This window comes from Salmo trutta, chromosome 11 (genome assembly GCF_901001165.1).
Source record: "Salmo trutta chromosome 11, fSalTru1.1, whole genome shotgun sequence".
Taxonomy (NCBI): Eukaryota; Metazoa; Chordata; class Actinopteri; order Salmoniformes; family Salmonidae; genus Salmo; species Salmo trutta.
The window spans coordinates 10,019,222-10,040,363 of NC_042967.1; the positions used below are offsets into that span (position 1 = coordinate 10,019,222).

A 21,142-nucleotide genomic window follows, 5' to 3' on the forward strand; every position below is an offset into this window, starting at 1 on the left:
TGGAGAGCTGACCACACCCCCCCATTGCTGAGAGAGGAGGCTGATGGCTGAGGGTTATAGCATGTTGGCTGTTACTAATAATTTTGGTATGTACTGTGTTCGTTGTTGCTGAGGGAGCTGATTGGTTGTCTACTGTGTGTCAATAGGACGCAGTGTTTTGATTATTGAACTTATTTGTGTTATTCTGTTTCATTTGTTCCCAGGGTGGAAGGGGAAGGCACCTAGGGAATGCTTAGGCAAGAGGCCCGCAGGCATACATTACCCGTAGTAGTTTACTGTCTATGCACACTAGACCCAGGCAAGGCAGTCATTTGAGAAGCCAAGGCTATTGAGTCTGCCGATAAGAACGCGGTGATTGACAGAGTCGAAAGCCTTGGCCAGGTCGACGAAGACGGCTGCACAGTACTGTCTTTTATCGATGGCCGTTATGATATCATTTAGGACCTTGAGCGTGGCTGAGGTGCACCCATGACCAGCTCGGAAACCAGATTGCATAGTGGAGAAGGTACGGTGGGATTCAAAATGGTCGGTGATCTGTTTGTTAACTTGGCTTTCGAAGATTTTAGAAAGGCAGGGCAGGATGGATATAGGTCTATAACAGTTTGTGTCTAGAGTGTCTCCCCCTTTAAAGAGGGGGATGATCGCGGCAGCTTTCCAATCTTTGGGCATCTCAGACGATACGAAAGAGAGGTTGAACAGGCTAGTAATAGGGGTTGCAACAATTTCAGTGGATAATTTTTGAAAGAGGTCCATATTGATTTGTAGGGATCCAGATTTTGCAGCTCTTTCAGAACATCAGCTGTCTGGATTTGGGTGAAGGAGAAGTGGGGGGGGGGGGGGGGGCGTGGGTAAGTTGCTGCAGGGGGTGCGGAGCTGTTGGCCGGGGTAGGGGTAGCCAGGTGGAAAGCATGGCCAGCCGTAGAAAAATGCTTATTGAAATGATCGATTATTGTAGATCTATCGGTGGTGACAGTGTTTCCTAGCCTCAGTGCAGTGGACAGCTGGGAGGAGGTGTTCTTATTCTCCATGAACCTTACAGTGTCCCAAAACTTTTTGGAATAAGTACTACAGGATGCAAATTTCTGTTTGAAAAAGCTAGCCTTAGCTTTCCTAACTGACTGAGAATATTGCTTCCTGACTTCCCTGAAAAGTTGCATATCGTGGGGGATATTTGATGCTAATGCAGAACGCCACAGGATGTTTTTGTGCTGATCAAGGGCAGTCAAGTCTGGGGCGAACCAAGGGCAATCTGTTCTTAGTTCTACATTTTTTGAACAGGGCATGCTTATTTAATATGGTGAGGAAAGCACTTTTAAAGAGCAACCAGGCATCCTCTACAGATGGGATGAGATCAATATCCCGCTCCAGGATACCCGGGCCAGGTCGATTAGAAAGGCCTGCACGCTGAAGTGTTTTAGGGAGCGTTTGACAGTGATGAGGGGTGGTTGTTTGATTACGGACCCATTACGCACGCAGGCAATGAGGCAGTGATCGCTGAGATCCTGGTTGAAGACAGCAGAGGTGTATTTAGAGGGCAAGTTGATCAGGATGATATCTATGAGTGTGTCCATGGTTACGGATTTAGGGTTGTACCTGGTAGGTTCCTTGATCATTTGTGTGAGATTGAGGGCATCTAGCTTAGATTGTAGAACGGCCAGGGTGTTAAGCATGTCCCAGTTTAGGTCACCTAACAGTACGAACTCTGAAGAAAGATGGGGGGCAATCAATTCACATATGGTGTCCAGGGCACAGCTGGGGGCTGAAGGGGGTCTAGATTCAAGGTATATATTGTACAGACAAGGCTATGGTAGGATGTGAGTACAGTGGAGGTAAACCAAGGCATTGAGTGACGATGAGAGAGGTTTTGTCTCTGGAGACACCAGTTAAGCCAGGTGAGGTAAGGCATATTGGGCAGGGCTAGGGGCTCTACAGTGAAATAAGAAATTAATCACTAACCAAAACAGCAAGACAAGGCATATTGACATTAGGGAGAGGCATGTGTAGCCAAGAGAGTAGCAATAGATGAGTCAGGGAGCCAATTCAGTAGTCGCTACTACGCTAGGCGAGCTGGAGACACGGCGATTCAGACAGCTAGCGGGCCGGGGCTAGCAGATGGGCCTCCTGCGACGTCGCAACAGAAGAGCCTGTTGAAACCACCTCGGACGGTTACATTGGCAGACCAGTCGTGATGGATCGGCGGGGTTCCATGTTGGCAGTAAAGGGTCCAGGCCAATTGGCAAAATAGCTATTGTAGCCCAAGAATTGGCTGATGGGCCTCTTCGGCTAGCCGGGGGATGGGCCTAGCTCGAGGCTAGCTCCAGGCTAACTGGTGCTAGTTTCGGGACAGAGACGTTAGCCAGGAGTAGCCACTTGGATAGCAGCTAGCTAGCTGCGATGATCCGGTGTAAAGGTTCAGAGCTTGAGGTAGGAATCCGAGAAGGGTGTGCTTGAAAGGATGCTCATAACTCTGCAATCTTGGGTTGTATTGGAGAGAGTCTCAGTCTTAAATAATTTTCCACACACAGTCTGTTACTGTATTTAGTTTTCATGCTAGTGAGGGCCAAGAATCCACTCTCACATAGGTACGTGGTTGCAAAGGGTATCAGTATCTTAACAACACGATTTGCCAAGGCAGGATACTCTGAGTGCAGCCCAATCCAGAAATCTGGCAGTGGCTTCTGATTAAATACATTTTTCACAGAACTGCTTGTTGCAATTTCGATAAGGCTCTCTTCTTCCGATATCAGTAAGTGGACTGGAGGCAGGGCATGAAAGGGATAACGAATCCAGTTGTTCGTGTGGTCCGTTTCAGGAAAGTACTTGCGTAACTGCGCACAGAACTCACTCAGGTGCTTCGCTATATCACATTTGACATTGTCCATAAGCTTGAGTTCATTTGCACACAAAAAAATCATACAATGATGGAAAGACCTGTGTGTTGTCCTTGTTAATGCAAACAAAAAAGAGCTCCAACTTCTTAATCATAGCCTCAATTTTGTCCCGCACATTGAATATAGTTGCGGAGAGTCCCTGTAATCCTAGATTCAGATCATTCAGGTGAGAAAAAACATCACCCAGATAGGCCAGTCATGTGAGAAACTCGGTCAGTAAAGAAAACTTTAAGCTCGTCTCAATTTTTAAAAAACGTGTCAATACTTTGCCCCTTGATAACCAGCGCACTTCTGTATGTTGTAAATGCGTTACATGGTCGCTGCCCATATCATTGCATAATGCAGAAAATACACGAGAGTTCAGGGGCCTTACTTTAACAAAGTTAACCATTTTCACTGTGGTGTCCAAAACGTCTTTCAAGCTGTCAGGCATTCCCTTGGCAGCAAGAGCCTCTCGGTGGATGCTGCAGTGTACCCAAGTGGCGTCGGGAGCAACTGCTTGCACGCACGTTACCACTCCACTATGTCTCCCTGTCATGGCTTTTGCACCATCAGTACAGATACCAACACATCTTGACCACCAAAGTCCATTTGATGTCACAAAGCTGTCCAGTACTTTAAAAATATCCTCTCCTGCTGTCCTGGTTTCCAGTGGTTTGCAGAAGAGGATGTCTTCCTTAAATTGACCCCACATAAATGTAACGGACATATACCAGGAGCTGTGCCACACCCGCCATGTCTGTTGACTCATCCAGCTGTAACGCATAGAATTCACTAGCTTGTATGCGAAGCAGTAACTGTGTCAAAATATATCCTGCCATGTCACTGATGCGTCATGAAACAGTGTTGTTTGATGAAGAAATTGCCTGTATAGTTTGTTTAGCCTTTTCCACCAGCATTGTCCCAGCCCATATCTGCAGCAGCAGGAAGAATTAAGTCCTCCACAATAGTACGGGGCTTGCCTGTCCCAGCCACTTGGTAGCTCACCATATAAGACGCTTCTAGTCCCTTCTTACTAATGTTACCTGTTGCTTTTATACATGTCTTACTACTCGAAAGTTATCTTGATTCTCGCTCAAAAAACTCCCGTGGCCTATTTTTTGAAATGGCATGTTTTATTTCTAAATGTCAGCGCTGGAGTGAAGGTTTCATCGAGTTGTGAGATAGTACTTTTGCACATATAACAAACACACTGTGGCTGAGGAAAGGCACTACTCTCAATATAAGTGAACCCCAAATCAATGTAGTTCTCATCATATTTGCGCCTCTTCAATGGGCCAACGTTCCTGTCTGTTGTTCAGTGCTTTCCCGGGTAAGGGGGCAGTAGCTCTTCAGCTGCATCAGATTCACAGCTGTCAGTGTCCATGCTAGCTGGGCTAACAACAAATGTAGAATTACTGATGCTAGCATTGGATGTGCTCGTGGAAGCAGAACAACTGTGTCGTCGATAGGTGCAGGTGTAGTACTGCTGGTAGTAGCAGTACTACCAGTAGAGCTGGTATGTGTCTCTATGGACGCGGGCCTTACTGAATGGACTGTTTGAAAATGTGAAGAAAAAATAGTATAAAAAAAATTACTATTATTATTATTTATTTTTTTAAATGTGAATCACATTTTTATTTGGCGGTATTGCCCCCGGTTTGGGAATACCTGTCCTAGACAATTGTGCGAAAACACACACAAGATGAAAGAGCTGTGAGCCATGTTTATTGTATGACGTTGGACTTATTTTAAGCAGTGTGTGTGCATGTGTGTGTGTGTGTGCATGTGTGTGTGCATGTGTGTGTGTGTGTGTGCATGTGTGTGTGCGTGTGTGCATGTGTGTGTGCACGTGCGTGTGCGTGTGTGTGTGTGTGCGCGCGCATGTACATTCCTGTGGATCTTTATTTAGTTTTTTATTCATGAGAAAAACCTCTGGAATGTAAAACTACTAACACTTCTGCACAATTCTTAACTGTTTTTCGCCTGTGTTTTTAAGGTAGGCCAGCTGAAGGGAGACAGCAGGGAGATAGGATGATGGAGTTAAGACACTCCACTGAGGTTTTCCAGTGAGCTGATTGTTTGATTGGTTTCTCCCCAGACAACTTACAGCCCAATCCACAAGAGACGTGAGAAACAGAAGACGTGTGTGTGGTCAGATCTCTTCTTTCTCTCGTCCATGTTCTCTCTCTCTCTCTCTCTCTTTCATGCCTAACCCGGTGCCGGTCTCCTGTGGCTCATGGCGGGTGGCAGGCGCGGTACTCCTGGGTACCGGTGGGCACGAGGGGGGTGGGGCGGGCAAGGAGGGCGGAAGGGCGCATCCTCATCTCAGGTTCCCCCAGGAAACACAAACTCCAGAGACGTCTCTGTTGTGTTCCGTCTCTCTTTCTCGCTCTTTGTTTTCTGTCTCCTTCTCTTCCCATCGTCTTCCAACCACAACAAAGAACCGCACAACACGGTGCTCAGGTGACTCCTGTGTCCTCCCAGGGTTTCGTCTCGGTTACAGAAACGCTAGTCATAAGACACAGAGACGAAGGCTAGGGAGTAGGGACCATGAAAACTTTTATCCTGTTTTGTTCTGCTTTGGTGTGTATTTACTTGATACCATGTGGGTTCTTTGCTAAAGTGGAAAAAGGCAGAAAGTTAAAATAAGGTCAAAAGAGAGAGGAAAACTTCCCCGAGGAACAATAATGAAAAGAGGAGTGTGACAGAAACAGACGGACGGAGGGACGGAGGGATGAAGGCCGCTCCTTCCTTCGCGGTTGGTCACAGACTGCATTAGATTATCCTGCCTTTATCCCCACTATCCTAAATGGAATTAGTTCCTGGAACGTTTGAAGTTGTCGACGGTTGTCAGGCAGAGTAAAGCGGGCTGGTTGCCCCGTCGTGTAAGCACAGGGACCGTAATGTCTTACAGTGAGTGTGTGTGTGTGTGTGTGTGTGTGTGTGTGTGTGTGTGTGTGTGTCCGTGTGTGTGTGTCTATGTGTGTGTATGGGAGCATGTGTGTGTGTGTAACTTTACTGTCGGTCGGCTGGTGAAAAGCTTCAAAAAGTGGACCTCTTCAGCTTTTGATTTTGATTCATTCGGATCCCCATTAGCTCTTGCCGAAGCAGCAGCTACTCTTCCTGGGGTCCACAAAAACCTCAAACATGACAAGTAACAGAACACTGATACACTGACAGACAAGGACAGTCGCACAAATGTAAAATACAACGATATACAAAAAAGTAACTGGAGCTGGAAGGGAGTTTCATGATCACGGCTCTGTATAAGAGACCCCTTGGTGGCATGTCTTGTAGGGCATGTCTGGGTGTCTGAGCTGAATCAATTTTGATTATGCAGACAATCTGGAATTTCCATCACAGTGACATTTCTCCTGAAAACTAGAAGAGTAGCAGTTAATCACTCGTGAACCCTGAACCAGGAAAGACTGGCCTGCATGTTGTTGATGTTAGTTCTGTATGTGCAGTTACGGGCAGGGTGTGCTGCTCTGTTCTGATCCAGTGTTCTGATCCAGTGTTCTGATCCAGTGTTCTGATCCAGCTGCAGCTTTGCTTGGTCTTTCTCTGCTGCACATGACCATATTACAGGACAGTAATCAAGATGAGACAAGCTCAAAGCCTGAACAACTAGTACAGTAGATGTTCGTGTCAAAAACGCAGAACGTGTTTTTATAACAGACATACCTCTTCCAATCTTCACAACAACTTTGTCAATATGACATGACCATGATTTATTGACCTCCAAAATTATAGCTAGGAGTTTATCTTCCTAGAATTCTCAATGGGCACACCATTTATACACAACTCCAGATGAGGTTTAGGTCTTAGAGAATGTCTTGAACCAAACACAATGCTTTAAGTTTTAACTGTATTTAAGACCAGTTTATTATTGAATACCCATTCTGATACTGACTGTAACTCCTTATTTGGAATTTCAATGACCTCACCAGCTTTGGGTGCTGACAAGCTTTTACCTTGGGAAGGAGTGAAGGACAGAGGGAGGGTAGAGAAGAAAACCAAACAGTGTGTCAATCGTTTGGACACACTCTCTTCCACGCCTCTGGCTATGCGAGACGCCGAGCACATGTAAACAGGAAGCCTTTTGACATGGCTGGGGAAGGGACAGGAGAGAGTGTGTGTCTGTGTGCGTCTTCGTGTGTGTGTGTGGGTGTATGCCTTTTAAAGTGAATAGACAGGGGGGTCCGTGGCCCAGCAGCCTTGGATTTCACAGCCCCCCTACTTCTGAGAGAGAACAGTTACCATCTTTATTCTTTATCCTGTTCTCGGCTGGATCTTTAAACTAAAAATTCCAGGTGCCACCACAGTGCACTCACACACCCACTCTATCCACACCACTCTGTTTAATGTCATGAGCTCTTTCCAGTGTCTGTGTAATCTGGTTAGCTGTTAGCTGGGGAACTGGAACACCTACAGCATATGTCCTAGTTTAACAAGACAACTGCAGATTCACAGCAACACTGTTGAACGTCAGACCTAAACAATGGCTAGGTCTCAATGCAAACATGACACTCAGAACCTGTCTGAGAGGCTTATACACACACACACACACACATATACACCCCCCCCCCCACACACACACACACACACCCCACAAACGCAATAACAGCTGAATTCCTTTTCCTAAGATCAACTATTTTAAGACAGAATCTATTACAACCACTACTAACTCCTCCTAGCTGGGTCTGTCTATACTCTGGGGCATGCAAACTCACATCCTAATGGCATTTAATATATAAACGCACAACTACAGCACTTTATTCATTTTTTCTGTTCTTAATTAAGCCAAAGAGGTGTTAATGAAGGTACTCCTAATGGAAGTGGTTACATAAGAACTTTATATCACTAGAACCATTGGGATTCGAGTCCTGGAACAGCTTTGTAACGTCTACATTTTAAAGGTTAGCCCAGCACCTGTAAGCAGAGGTGTCTAGAGACAGACTGGTGAATGTAGTTTCATGAAGATGCAGGTCAAATTCTGATCGTTAATTATGTTCATTAAAATATTTTTAATTTCATGTCTTTAAAGGTACGATTCTGACATTGTCAGCAGGTTTGTTCTTACGTTGTTGTTTTATTACTCCCAATAGTTTGACACATTTCCATTTTATATTGATCTAAAGAAACAGAACTAAAATGGAGATACTAAAAAAACATTTTGTGGGTGTCGGAGCAATGCAATAAAATGCTTTCAAAACTCAGTGGTTCAGAGTGCCAAAGAGTGCCATAAAACGGCACCTGTCACACAAGTGCTCTTTGAAAAATAACACAAAACGAAAAAGTCATGGTCGCTCTGAGAGAGGAGATGAGGTGAGAGCGATAGAGGAACGAGAGAGAGGAGATGGGGTGAGAGCGATAGAAGAGCGAGAGAGCGAAAGAAGAGTGTCGCTCCTCCTCTCGTTCAAACCTCACACATGTGTACTTCAAACCGCAAAGACCTGCTAATCAACCATTGTGTGAGCTCACTCAGCCAGAGATACACTCCTTCCTCTGGGCTAGGTGAACCTGAGAGAGAGAAGGAGAGAGACTGGGGGGGAGACAGAGAGAGGATGAGAAAGGGCAGATGGGAGAGAGGAGTGCAAGGATGGAGCTGATATAATGGGTGTGAGGGAAAGGGGTAAATGTGGGAGAGAGAGAGACAGAGAGAGAGACAGAGAGAGAGACAGAGAGAGACAGAAAGAGAGAGAGAGAGAGAGAGAGCGACAGAGAGAGCGACAGAGAGAGACAGAAAAAGAGAGAGAGAAAGACAGAGAGAGAGAGAGAGAGAAATACAGAGCGGGACAGAGACAGAGTCACAAAGCTATATGTGATGGCGCTCTAGGGGCCACCTGGGGAAACTTAATCAAAAAAAGGTTGGCAGCTCGGGAGAGAGAGGGAGCAGAGGGCAGCGGAGGAGAGGAGAGGGGCAGTAGAGGGCAGAAAGCAGGTGACAGGGTTCTCTCTCTCTCTTCACTTTCGCCTCCAGAACAAAGTCAAACCCTGAGAGTCATAATCCAACCGTCGCTAGGAGCAACACGTGCTTTGCTCTGTCTGTCACCACGCCTTGGGGTTAACCCTTCACCTTCACCAATCAGTGGGCTTCAATGAACATGCCGACGTACACTTACAGTACCCATTCACACTCACACTAATTCTTGAGTTCCCTCAAATCCTCTCATTGTCAAGTTCACAGCTGCATCTTCTCAAGTGAAGTGGTCACAAGAGGAAAGGAACGCTGAGCGACACCAACTCTCATTCAACATTCTTCCGCAACAACCGTGTTTCACCGATCCCTCAGTGTCAGTGGACGTGCCGGGGAGTGTGCACGATGTCGAGCCGTGCACGCTCCTGTCCTTTAGGTGGCCCGAGCCAAGGAAGGAGAGATAAAAAAAGAGAGATAAATAAAAAGGTGTGTTGTGCACACCGACAGGACTCACCGTTATCGCTGTCCGACTTGTTTTCGTGCTCGGTGTCGGTGAGGGTCAGGGCCGAGTTGGACCGGCTGGACAGGCACGAGTTCCGGCCGCCCGACTTCACCCCGCGGCCCCACAGCCGCATGGCGCGCTCCGGTGACATCACGCCCTCGTTCTCGGTGTCCACGTCGGAGCCGGCGCCAACCGAGTAGCCGCGGTGGGGGAGGCCCATCTCGGCGCAGAAGGCCAGGCCGCGGCGCGCGGACGGCTCGCAGATCCCCAGTTGTCTCAGGTTGAAGTTCTGCCCTGAGAGGAGAGGAAACGAGATCGAAGTCGTCAACACTAGAGCCCTGAACATGTATACCGGTCAATAAATGTCTTCCAAAGGAAAAACTAGTGCTCCTTTACAAGAGAATACAGGAAGTACAGGGTAGAATAAAGGGAGTTTTGAGAGAGGAGAGGAAACAAGATGGATGATCTTAAAGACTCTTTCACAAAGAACAAGGTTGAGGACATCAATAGTTTCAATAAGAGAGGCGCTGGAGTCTTTTATTCTAAATGTCAAGTATTCAGAGATATTTAAGAGAGCTAGCATTTACCAGGGAGAGCAATTCAGTGGCCTTTTACAGGAGAACACGGGGAGTACAGCTGATCTAACTTGAGACTGGCAGTAAAGACAAAACACCTTGAACCCTGTCACTAACAGATCATCTGTCACATTAAAACCTCTTCCTGCCCTATCTACTAGGGACGGGGGTAAAATCTATACAGTTACATATTGGGATATTATTTTTTACCATATCGTATCGTTTTTAAAATATCGCAATATTCTTTTTTCGCTGCACCAAAACATATTTCCATAACTGATTTGTTTTCTCAAAACTCGTTTTCTCATGGTCTCTCTTGTCTCTCTGCAGCAGACATACAGTGAGCAATACGTTTGGAACAGCGAATCACAATAAAATCACAGTATCGAATCGCAATACACATCGTATCAGCACCTAAGTATAGTGATTATATCGTAACGTGAGGTCCCTAGTAATTCTCAGCCCTAATATCCCCCCCCAAGGCCTCTCTGACCTCAGATCCATCCTATCACTGAGAACCTATCCCTCCCTCCCCAGTTGTATTTGACCAGTGGCAGATGGATAGATAGATAGCAAACAGCAAGAATATAAACGTAACATGCAACAATGTCTACAATTTTACTGAGTTCACATAAGGAAATTAGTCAATTGAAATAAATTCATTAGGCCCTTGTCTATGGATTTCACATGCCTGCGAATACAGATATGCATCTGTTGGTCACAGATACCTTTTAAAAAAGGTAGGGGTGTGGATCAGAAAACCAGTCAGTATCTGGTGTGACCACCATTTGCCTCATGCAGCGTGACACATCTCCTTCGTAAATTTGATAAAGCTGTTGATTATGGCCTGTGGAATGTTGTCCCACTCCTCTTCAATGGCTGTGCGAAGTTGCTGGACATCGGTGGGAACTGGAACACGCTGTCGTACACGTCGATCCAGAGCATCCCAAACATGCTCAATGGGTGACATGTATGGTGAGTATGCAGGCCATGGAAGAACTTGGACATTTTCAGCTTCCAGGAAGTGTGTACAGATCCTTGTGCATTATCATGCTGAAACATGAGGTGATGGAGGTGGATGAATGGCATGACAATGGGCCTCAGAATCTCATCACGGTATCTCTATGCATTCAAATTGCCATCAATAAAATGCAATTGTGTTCATAGCTAATGCCTGCCCATACTATAACCCCACCATGGGGCACTCTGTTTTTTTATTTAACTAGGCAAGTCAGTAGAGAACAAATTCTTATTTACAATGACAGCCTAGGAACAGTGGGTTAACTGCCTTGTTCAGGGGCAGAATGACAGGTTTTTACCTTGTCAGCTAAGGGATTTGATCTAGCAACCTTTCGGTTACTGGCCCAACGCTTTAGCCACTAGGCAACCTGCCGCAAAGTTGACATCAGCAAACCGCTCGCCCACACAATGCCATACACGCTGTCTGCCATCTGCCCAGTACAGTTGAAACTGGGATTCATCCATGAAGAGCACATTTCTCCAGCCAGTGGCCATCTAAGGTGAACATTTGCCCACTGAAGTCAGTTACGACGCTGAACTGCAGTCAGGTCAAGACCCTGGTGAGGACGACGAGCACGCAGATGAGCTTCCCTGAGACGGTTTCTGACAGTTTGTGCAGAAATTCTTCGGTTGTGCAAACCCACAGCTTCATCAGCTGTCTGGGAAGCTGGTCTCAGACAATCCTGCGGTTGAAGAAGCCAGATGTGGAGGTCCTGGGCTGGTGTGGTTACACGTGGTCTGCGGTTGTGAGGCCGGTTGGACGTACTGACAAATTCTCTAAAACGACTCTAGTGGAACTTTCTGCAGTCAGCATGCCAATTGCACGCTCCATCAATACTTGAGACATCTGTGGCATTGTGTTGTGTGACAAAACTGCACATTTTTTGTGGCCTTTTATTGTCCACAGTACAAGGTGCACCTGCGTAATGATCACGCTGTTTAATCAGCTTCTTGATATACCAAACCTGTCAGGTGGATGGATTATCTTGGCAAATTAGAAATGCTCAGTAACAGGGATGTAAACAAATCTGTGAACATAATTTGAGAGAAATAAGCTTTTGGTGCATATGGAAAATGTATGGGATCTTTTATTTTAGCTCATGAAACATGGGACCAACAATTTTATATATTTGGGAATAGGGTGCCATTTGGGACGCCACGGAGGAGAGAAGGGGGAGAGCCATCTCCCAGGTGCTAACAAAATAGAAACTGACATGGGGCCTGACATGGGGCCTAGCTAGCATCTGGGGAGGCATTTGGACTGGAGATGTTGAGCAAAAAAATATCCTGCATGGGCTTAAAAAGAAAGAGAGAGAGAGAGAAAATACAAACAAATCCTGTGCTGACTTTTTTTCGTGATGGGGGTTGGTGGGGTGCAGTATCAACTGACCTGAAATCCCCAGTGAAAACACACTGTAAACAACGCTAGCTCCTAGCTCCTAGAAGTCCAAAAAAGGGACTATCAGGTTTCATCTGAATCTCAGATAACAGCAGGGGCTTAACATTCTGTTACCCAGGATCCCACGCTGGACTCCCAGCACCGACCGTTGTGTCTTACCACGACCAGGCCTGACTAGCTAACAACATGCTAGCAGTTAGCAAAACCCCCCATCTTTTTCAGCACTATAGGACCAACGCCCTAATGGAAAACTCTCATTATCAAACGGAGGGAGACACCCTCAACTTTTATTTTATGGGGCCCCCTGAAGACTAAAATCACCAGTAATTCAGATAAAAATGTGTTTAATTTAGCAAATCTGTTCCTAATCATTCCCACAAATAGAAATGACACACGTGATCGTGTCTCAATGTAATCAAGGTATGAAAGGATTGTTATTTAAAATCCAATCTCTTTTAGGGCTTAGTTGTCGTCAATTTGCAGTGTTCGACCCATTATGGTAATTAGGTTCCGGCCACCCGACCATCCGCTCCGATAAAAATCTGCTTGTCTACCCCCTGCTCTAAAGACTGAAGTAGAGCATGACGAAACAACTAAAATGATACATACTTCAGTGAAACACCACTTGCTAAAGGCAATTTATACCGCATTGGAGGAGCGAGCCAAACGCTAAAGAAATATCCAACGCAAAACAAAACATCCGAAGGGGAATCTATAGTCTCCTAAAGCGAAACATATCATCGCTGAAACAAAACTGAAACAACACCTAGGCCTAATGCTGTAGCGGAAAATAGCATGCTATGATACAGCCCATTTTGCTTAGGCAGAGCAGAATGCATTCCGCAGCTCAAGCTGAACTCGTTAGCGTAACAAAAACAAGGTTCGAACCATGCTAACATAAAGCGAAACCATAAAGGGCACTTCAGTGCTGGCCCGCTGGGCACAAACTGATTGAATCAACGTTGTTTCTACGTAATTTCAATGAAATTACGTTGGTGGAATGGACGCTGAATTGACGTCTGTGCCCAGTGGGGAGCGCTAACAAATTGCATAATGCTAAAGCAAAATCCAACAACAAAGAGCATCTTGGAACGGCCCATTGGGCTAGCCACAGTTTCAGTGCAGGAGGGCACGGCGCCAAGCCCACAAGGCCCAACGATAAATGCCCTATAAAAGCGTTACTTGCGGGTTACTAATGTTGGCTGGCGCGTAGGAAACGGCAAACATCACTGGAGGGGCTCTGGGTACCAAGCAATAATTTACAACGCATGAAGCAAATACACATACTGTCTGCAACTTATCAACTGAGAGAGAGAGAGAGAGAGAGAGAGAGAGAGAGATTTGGCAGAGGTAGCTGTGTTAATGATTGATCTCATATGTGGCTGTACTTTGGTTATATCTAATGCGGTAACATTATGCAGGCTGAAAGGAATTCAAGACCCACTAGTATTGTTTAAAACAATCCAGGCACAATTAATTTGCATTGCAAAAAAAACCGACTAAAAAGGTACAGTAGCCTAACTAAGCAGTATAACGTTAAATACAGTAGATGTGGAGCCACAGAAATGATCAAATAACTGCAATCTCTATGGCAACCATTCATTGAAACCCCCCAAATGAATCTGAGAATATTTGCCAAAATATTGTTCAATGTATTAACAGATAAAAATCCCAAGTGTAGAGTACAGAGACTTAGTAAAAGTGTCCTCCTATTGCAGACATACGGAATATGGTGTGTGCGTATGAGCACGTGCATGTGTGTTCTCGGGGAGGGGTAATGTGGTGCAGATGGGAGAGAAGATGGTGGCTGCTCTGCTCTGCTGTCCTGGCAGACAGACTGGTAGTTAAGGCACTTCCAATCTGGTTGGTGATTTCATAAATATCTCAAGGCCTTGAAAGCGTAAAATCACTGCTTCAAAGGCGACGCCGCCACCTCAACAAGACAAACAGCAACAACAGCCGTCAACAATCATATGAAGTCATCAGGGTGGAGTTAACGTTCTGTTCCACATTAAGGCCTTTATGTCTGATATACACTGACTATACATTTCATTTAGTTGAACTAATAACGAATGAAAACTTACAACATAATACAAATAATCATAATGAAACAATAAAATAATAATATTTGATTTATTAATAATAATATGTATAAATATTATAGTTTTAGTATGTATAGTTTTACATATTACATTTTTTTCTCAACATTATATAAAATATAAAAATGCTGAATATTTCATTGAACAAAGTACTTCTATCTGGGAGAAAATCATGTACAAACATTTCCTAAATTTGTAACAAATTGTACAAGACACAGTAACCATGGATCAAAATGAACTATTTCATTATCTGGGTCCTCAAATGCCAACACAACTACAGGCATGGAATTAGAATACTATATAATTGTATAGGCTCTCTATGACTACAGCCAACAATACACTGTATAATTCCTCTTAGGGCTATTAACCATTCTACTACAATTGAAGTGGCTTGCATTTTATGTTGGGGAATTTTAAAACATGATCCAATTAAAAATAGAGTCTGTGATATATAATTCATTTGGTTCCTTTTTTAACCAATGCTAATAATTTCCTGCAAAGCTAAACTCTTTTCTCTCGCTTAAAGACATTTATGTCACACTTACATTTGGATTTAGACTGCATTCCATTCAGTGGGTTTAGCTGCCGTGGTGATAGGAACGGGCTGGCTAAGAACATGCCAGAACATATATACACATATATATTTATTTTTTACTTATAAATGCGGTGAAATGTTTGTAAAAAATATTATTCCTGCCGCTATTCAGTGATTATCGTATATCATTTAGCGACCGTATTTAGTGATCATTTTTGCTTCAGTATTAAGTTATTATATTACTTTTGAATCCTTAGATTAGTATACATTCACTATGATAACGTGTTCTTCCAGCTTAGCTGATTTGTGGTGAATAACTTAATACAAGACTAGTTAATTTTCACTCTTTTTTTGGGATAATGGAAAGTGTTTCACGCCACACTACTTTTGCAGTTATGAAAATGACTGTAATATAAACGTAATACAAGTATCTCAATGAGAGGCAACTGCTTTATATTCCGTAGGCCTAGGTAAAATGATTGTATCAGTGACAACAACTACATATATGGCTTCTTTCGATTTTAAAATATTGAAATATTTAATGGTTGAAGATTCAGGCTAATGCATGCTTTATCTCATTTAGGGTAGAGTATTATTTTAACTACATTTAGATTGTAATATTAAAATGTTGTTCTCAAGCTATATATAAGTCATCCTGATTCTGAATTGGTTCTGATGCATGCCGTGCATCACGTGGTGGTGGAATCCAGAAGTTTCACAGCACGGTCAAATCATTGGTTGATCAAAAAAAAGAAAAATCTTCCAAATTCCCTCCAAGATCATTTACCTTATAAGAAGGATAAAATATTGACTGTTAAATGTGTGGATAAAATACTGTCTGGAGCAATCTTTAATCTAGGAATAAGAGTGACTACAAAGGCTTGTTAATTACAGACATAACTAAGATAGTCACTTCAGTTCAATTAAAATTATATTCATTTTAAATGAGCGCCAATTAGTGTGGCAATGAAAATGTACATGATAAGATAATTGAAGTAATGACGTTTTTTTCTCTCCAATATTTATGTATCGTTAATTGGAGTGGAGGAACAATCAATGAACTAGTAATGAACTTCAAAGTACTTTTGTTATGTTTCTAGAAATTATGGATGGACCTGGTAAAACACTTTGCCTCCATCTTTCCACAAACCAGTTAATGTCAAGAGTTCAAAACAGTTTCAGATCTATGCGCTCGCTGTGCGTTATAAAATCTAATTATTACAAAAATCCCTGTTTTTAATTTTAGCTCTGATGGTCAACAATTCTAATTATTCCAGTTTTAGTCCAAGTTTCACAAATTAATACTGTCTCTCTATTGTTTCTGAAGTGACCAAACCATTTAAGGTCAATGTCAAACCCATAGAATTTGAATGAATAGAATGGGAATCCCCATTCAGGGCAAATATGTTCCAAACCCGTTCTACTCCTTCTATTTCTATGGTGTCACCACATTAACATACAGTATAAACAAACGGTGCTAGCTATATTAGCTTAGCATAGTGTCACCATAATTTCCTATGAGGGCAGGTATTAAGTGAGTTACTGGGCAAGGAGACAGAAAGAAGTGCTTAGCCAAGAGGCTTGTGTGCAGTACTTAAACATAAAGTGCTTAAGTCTGTCCAGCGAACGCTGTGACCCAAAAAGTCCAGTGACCGAGTGGCCCACTTAGGGGACTAGCTCTGCCAGCGAGAGGCAGAGAGGGTCTCTCTATAATAATTTGGGGGGTGTTTATATTTGTTTTGTTACACACAAGTGGGTCGCCATTGTACAGCACCCCTGGAGCAATTAGACTTGCTCAAGGGCACACTGACATTTTTCTTTTTTTTTTACCTTGTCAGCACCCTTCGGTTACTGGCCCAACGCGCTAACCTCGAGGCTACCTGCCGCCCCCATCTGTCTCACGTCTGTTAATATGGGGAGGATGTCATACACAGCCCCAACCTACACAGACTGTTACTACTTTCCTTACCCCAATACCCCCATCTACCTGTCAGGATATTACCCCTGGAGCTCCTTATCAGCAAGACAAGCCCCAGTGTTCATGATCAACACTAACCCAGCAGCTATATACCAATTAGCAGACCCCTTTTATCCCAAGCCACTTATAGGCATGCACACATAAATTTTTACGCACGGGTGGTCTCGGCAATGAAACCCACTATCCTGGTGTTGTAAACGCTACGCTCTACCAGCTGAGCTACAGAGGACCAGCATCTAGTGAGATACCAACCAGAGAGGTAATGAGAGTTCTTCTTTTTGGATTGAAACCGTAGCTAGAACATGTTTTCTTCATGACATAAGTGCACTGTAAATGTAATTACACCTCGCCCCTTATCCGCAGAAACTGATTCCTGATAGGGCTGGGTCGCATCCTTGAACACACTTTAAAGTTGAAGTAGTCGGCCCTTATCCCTTATCTAAGGTAAACATTTGTGCAGTGGCCCAGCTCGGTGGCATAAGTCAACATGAGGTAAACAGAGTATGTAAACAGAGACTTCGCCTCTTAGGGGCCAACCTAAGGAAGAGTTCAAGCAGGTACATCTGACCATAACTACAGCGTAAAACCTACAGACAGCTTGAAGTGGAATGACAAAGGCACTGGTGCTCAATTTCATTTTACAGTCCCGGTGATCATATTAACATTTTCCAGTCCCGGTGATCATTTTAACATTTTCCAGTTTTAGTGATCATATTAACATTTTCCAGTCCTAGTGATCATATTAACATTTTCCAGTCCTAGTGATCATATTAACATTTTCCAGTCCCGGTGATCATATTAACATTTTCCAGTCCCGGTGATCATATTAACATTTTCCAGTCCCGGTGATCATATTAACATTTTCCAGTCCTGGTGATCATATTAACATTTTCCAGTCCCGGTGATCATATTAACATTTTACAGTCCTGGTGATCATATTAACATTTTCCAGTCCTGGTGATCATATTAACATTTTACAGTCCTGGTGATCATATTAACATTTTCCAGTCCCAGTGATCATATTAACATTTTACAGTCCTGGTGATCATATTAACATTTTACAGTCCCGGTGATCATATTAACATTTTACAGTCCCGGTGATCATATTAACATTTTACAGTCCTGGTGATCATATTTTAGAGCCAATAGTTAAGGTGGTATAAGAGGTGCCGGTACTCAAGCAGTAGAAAAAAATGGAGGTGCCGGATGATACTCTGTACCGGTAAGTACCAGGCCCACCTCAAGCACAGCCTACATGGTCAGCCGCAGGGAAGCGCCCTTAGAGCATGCTAGGTGCCTTGCTCAAAGGCACAACGGCAGGGGGATAACTAACTAGGCTAACTAGTACCTTGTCGGGTGTACTCGTCCTGTTCACGGTGCACCATCTCCTTCACTCTGCTGCTGTACAATAGTCTGGAGGAGTCCTGGTGGTCAAAGGCCTTGAGCGTCTCGCTGGAGCTGTACGACTTCTGGGTGGGTACCCTCGGTCCCGGGCCGCCGCCGCCGCCGCTGCCGCACTCCTCGCTGTCGCCGGACGAGCCCGTGTAGCGCCGCTCCTTGTCGCGCCTGCTCTTGGTCAGCGAGCAGTAGGGCCTGCGTTCCTTCACGTCCATACTGCCAGCATGCTTCGCCGACCCCGGCGGATAGACACAAACACGGCACGGACCGGGACGCTGGAGGAGGAGGAGGGTGGGGGGACGAGGTGGAGGAGGAAGGGTCCGCCCAACCTGCTCCGCTTAGGCTCGGCTACCTGGAGAGAGGGAGGACAGGGAAAGAGAGAGGGAGGGAGGGGAAGAGAGAGGGAGGGAGGGGAAGAGAGAGGGAGGACAGGGAAAGAGAGAGGGAGGGAGGGGAAGAAAATCAAAGAAAAAGCGTGAGACACAGCGGTCAGATAGCGCTAAGCTGTGCACTTAATCTTCCCGGGATCCTTAAATCCTCCCCACCTTCTGGAATGTTCAGCGGTGCTAGTGTGTGTGTGTGTGTGTGTGTGTGTGTGTGTGTGTGTGTGTGTGTGTGTGTGTGTGTGCCGCACACACTTGCTTGTGTGTGTCTTGGCAGGGCCTGAGTGCATCGGAGTGAGGAGAGGCAGGCAGGAAACAGCCTTTGGGAACTGAAGTAGGGAGGGCAGGGGTGAGAGGGGAGTGGGAGAGGGAGAAAAAAGACAGAGGTAGGGCAGGGAGAGGAGGGGGTGACTTAATTGATTACTCCCGTCCCCCTGATCTGGTATGTGTCTAGAGTTACTGATAAGTACGACACATCCATTAGATAAAAAGGCCTAACTGAAAGCAAAGAATAACGTGTGTGTGTGTGTGTGTGTGTCTGTGTGTGTGTGTGTGTGTGTGTGTGTGTGTGTGTGTATCAAGGAGGAAGGAAGAAGAAGGGGAAAACATTTTCAGTCTTTCATTAAGCCCTGCTGCCATCGAGAATTAATCAAATCTACAGACAACATCCTGAGAACAAAAAATAAAACGACATACTTCTAATGCAAGACAGAGGAGCAATAAACGTGTGTGTGTGTGTGTGTGTGTGTGTGTGTGTGTGTGTGTGTGTGTGTGTGTGTGTCAGAGTAATAAGCATTGCATGGAGTCCCCCCGCGGGTATGTTTATTAGCCAAAAAAACTTTCTCTGCTTCTAATTTTGCGTTCTGATAATTGCAGCCGTTTTAATTTGGGAATCTTGGCTGGCCCTTTTCTGGAGGTCTCCCACAGATTGTGCATGGTTGCTCTTTCTCAAACATATATTTTTTCCCGACTTCATTCGTCTTTTTTTGGAAGTTAACATATTTCTTGATAAGGTTTTCCTGCGTGAGTTTTCTAAACTCGTCCCAGATGATAGCAAAGCGAGGGAGGCCTGGAAGGCAGATTCCTCCTAATGAAATGGGGAGAGATGCTTCTACGACCTCATAAAATCTGCGATGCGGAGAACACAGACGGAATCATGGAATCCAGACATTAAATCGGATTTCATCAATATTCCAAAAATGTATTGAACTTAGTAGGGAATCAACTAAATGTACTGAACATGTCTTCATTTGCCCAAGTTTATCATAAGACATGAACAGAATGCATCAGTGACTTGTATTTCCTGTAACTTTCTGAAGAGGCAGGGAGAATTCCCCCTGTCTGTGTATGTGACCGTATGTGTAGGTTTCTCAATGAAATGTTAACTACAATGTGGCCTCTACCAACCTGGCAGAATGAGATCAGGATTATTTGCATCAATCCCGTGGGTATTTGTTTTGCAAACTCTGCCACCACATGTACTCTACAAAATACTGCATCTTGCTAGGTGCACACTGGAATTAAAGGGTAATTACACCCAAAAAATGTACATTTAAAGAGTGGTATCCTGATGTGGTTTAGGCATTGTTGTGGACTTACAACATCCAATTTAGTTGTTTTTGTATTTTAAAAAAAGTGTGATTTTGAGAGTGAAACAAAAAAAAAACTGGAGAAAACGGAAACCTGGAAAAACAAAATGGAGAAAACGGAATTTGGGAAAAAGGGAATCAGGCAAAACATAAAACGGATTAGATAGGGCCATATGCCTCTGTTCAGAAGAGGAGAATATCAGCCTTTCTCTGCCTTCTCTCTCTCCTCTCTATCAGGAGGAATTGAACCGATGACAAAGAGAGAACGGGCGTTATTTAAAGGGTAACGTTAAGGTATGCCAGGCTGCCTCTCCTGGTTGAAAAGGTTGACAGCATCATTTGCATGTTTTCCCCACACAATGGTGTGTGTTATCAGGTCTTCCTAAGCATGGCAGTGTGATTCCACACACCAAATACAAAGATACACAATGACGACTAAATTCTCATCTGCTCAGACCCAAATGCTCACACCCCCATCCCTAGTGCGTGCCTTATTGTTGCCGTTAAATTGTAGCAATTTGTTTCTCTCATTTGCCCATGCTATTTCAATATTTCTATAATAAATCATTACATTTTTCCATTGGATTAATGATGCGGATTGATTGATTCCTACGTTTTTCGTGGTCATCTTAAATAGACAAATAAGTCTACAGAGGTAGAGGTGGCATATGAGCATCAGCAGCCCCAACAACGCCCCCATCATTCATGAATAGTAATACTGATTCAGTATGAGGAGAGGAAGAGGAAGAGAGGAAGAGGAAGAGAGGGAGAGACAGAGAGCGAGCGAGCGACTGAGAGAAAGACAGCTCCTCACTCTGCTGGTTTATGGTTTTGTAAAAATGTACTGAGGCAGATAGGAGGGCAGAGTGAC

The 21,142-nt window shown here is 44.3% G+C and overlaps 1 protein-coding gene across 9 annotated transcripts in view; it reads right to left on the bottom strand.

Moving 5' to 3' along the window:
- The window catches only part of LOC115202196 (teneurin-3), a 425,097-nt gene that overhangs the window by 298,153 nt on the left and 105,802 nt on the right, over nucleotides 1–21,142 (bottom strand). For all 9 annotated transcript variants that reach the window (XM_029766158.1, XM_029766159.1, XM_029766165.1 and 6 more), the window contains 2 exons: nucleotides 18,250–18,651; nucleotides 9,308–9,589 (listed from right to left, as the gene is read on the bottom strand). In XM_029766158.1, coding sequence (XP_029622018.1) covers nucleotides 9,308–9,589; nucleotides 18,250–18,514 — 547 coding nt within the window. In that variant the 5' untranslated portion in view covers nucleotides 18,515–18,651. The remainder of the gene's footprint in view (nucleotides 1–9,307; nucleotides 9,590–18,249; nucleotides 18,652–21,142) is intronic.